The sequence below is a fragment of the Carlito syrichta genome, unplaced genomic scaffold, assembly GCF_000164805.1.
Source record: "Carlito syrichta isolate Samal-C Ts95f unplaced genomic scaffold, Tarsius_syrichta-2.0.1 Scaffold309922, whole genome shotgun sequence".
Lineage (NCBI taxonomy): Eukaryota > Metazoa > Chordata > Mammalia > Primates > Tarsiidae > Carlito > Carlito syrichta.
Genome location: NW_007254018.1, coordinates 1,073,913 through 1,076,133, shown reverse-complemented (window position 1 = coordinate 1,076,133; position 2,221 = coordinate 1,073,913). Strand labels below are relative to the sequence as shown.

The following is a 2,221-nucleotide window of genomic DNA, read 5'->3' as shown; positions in this document are numbered from 1 at the left end:
TTGATAACGGAATTTTTAATGGTTAAAAAAATAGTAAAAAGAACTTTTGAACAATAAAATGAAAATGTATATCATTGCAGGTTTGCTTTTTAATATGGCACAGCTAATCTGTAATATACATTTGTAAAAGGCACCATGTATTAACAGAGTAAAAAAAGCAAGAACCCCAAAATAAGCCATGTTCCCCAACTTCCTTTTTGTACAAGTGTATGCATTTTAAGGCAGAAGCTTTTCTGTGCAAAATACAACAGAAGAAAATCAACATTATATTACAAGTTCACACAATCTCAGTTTTTTTCAATACCATTTGTCAGAATATTTATTTATAATACAGCATATTAAAACAGTTTTTCCTAATAAAACATAAAGAGGTTGATGAACAATTTTTAGAAATTATTTAGAGATTTCATTACAGGTCCCTCATAGAAGATAAGGAAAAGTCAATCTTTTTTTCTTGTTTCTTCTTTTAGAAATGTCCATATCAAAGTGTTCACTATGTCAGGTTGGTCTTGCTGAAGCCAATGACTGGCTTCTGACAAAATAGTTAGCCTGAAATAATTTTTAACATAAATTTTTGTGACTTCAGCCATCTCCACCTCCATAAATGCATCTTTCTCTCCCCACAGTAGTAGTGTTGGAGTGGTCACCATGTGATGTTTGAGAGGCAGGCAGCTATAAAAACAAAACACATGGGCTTGTGAGTCATTGTAAAAGTTAAAATAACATTGACCCTTAATCCCATTAAGCCATGAGTTCTCAGGGGATGGGGGGTAGCGGGGCAATATTGCTTCCAAAGTGTGGAAAAAAAACTTACTCTTTATACCACGGGTGCCAAAAAAATGGATGCACATTTTAAGAGACGTTATCTATGTATTACCTTTAGTTTGCCATAATCAGAAGTGTCTGGACGCTGATGGTAACCACTTTGAGCACCTCTTGTAATTGCAGAAGTCAAACATGACTTGTATTCATCTTTTGTTATTGGTATATATTGAGTATTACCATTTTAGTACAGTTTTTCCTTTCTTAAAATGTGTATACATTTTCTGGCACCCTCTGTATATATAAAGTGTGGATATACATACAGTATATAAACAGATATTAAAATTTCATGATTCAGGAGAAAAAAGTCTAAAAAAGGCTCCTTAGGGAAGTGATGATGAAAAAATGGTTGAGAAACAAAGCATTAGGCAATCAACCTGGAACTATAAAAACTTTAAAAGGCTATTTAAGAAAAGGTTCAATAAAATTTTAAATTGGATGAGGTAAGGAAAATATATAATTAAGGCTATAAATTAAATATGAAATTCATCACTATGAGGAGTAATTTGCTTTAAAAGGATGCCAGAATTTCTGAATGGTGTGATGAAAGAAAGCCTTAAACTGTGTTACTATTTAAATGTATTTTAAATTGTTCTTAGGTAATCTGATGCATTTTATGTGAAAATGGAACCGAAAACTCAGAAAATATATTGGGATTGAGCTTTACGATTACATGATACTGGTCAGACAAGGTGGCTCATGTCTATAATCCTAGCACTTTGGGAGGCCAAGGATGGAGGATCACTTGAACCCAGGAGTTTGAGACTAGCCTAGGCAACACAGTGAGATCTTGTCTCTAAAAAAAAAAAATAATAATAAGTAGCGAGGCATGGTGGTGCATGCCTGTAGTCTCAGCTTCTTGGGAGGCTGAGGCAGAAGAATCGCCTGAGCACTGAGGTGGAGGCTGTGGTGAGCTGTGATCATGCCACTGCATTCCAGCCTGGGGAACAGAATGAGACACTAGACTAAGAGGAAAAAAAAATACTATTTTATAGTAGAATCACCCATAAATAACTTGACTATTTTTTATCTACAACTGAACATTTAGGTTTTGTGGTATTTCCTCTTGTTTTAAATGATGCTATAATGAGCATTTTATGCCCAGATTTTTGTTGGCATTTCAGATACCTTCCTAGGGCTAGTGCACTGGAAGGGAATTCCTGAGCTAAAGGGTATATATATATTTAAAGCTTTTGACGTCTTCTGTTATACTGCTTTTCAGAAAGGTGGATGGTATTAATTACACTCCTGTTGACTGACAGTGAACATCTAACTAGATGCACTCCAGGACCAAGTCACATTTTTGCTAATAAAAAAACCTTGCCAGCCGGGCTCGGTGGCTCAGCCTGTAATCCCGCGCCTTTGGGAGGCTGAGGTGAGTGGATTGCATGAGTCCGCG

At 35.6% G+C, this 2,221-nt stretch overlaps 1 protein-coding gene across 1 annotated transcript in view; it reads right to left on the bottom strand.

The window, feature by feature from the left end:
- Positions 1-2,221, bottom strand: part of EPHX4 (epoxide hydrolase 4) — a 48,621-nt gene continuing 46,400 nt past the window's right edge. Inside the window, exon 8 of the mRNA XM_021717690.1 lies at positions 1-672. Coding sequence (XP_021573365.1) covers positions 441-672 — 232 coding nt within the window. The 3' untranslated portion in view covers positions 1-440. The remainder of the gene's footprint in view (positions 673-2,221) is intronic.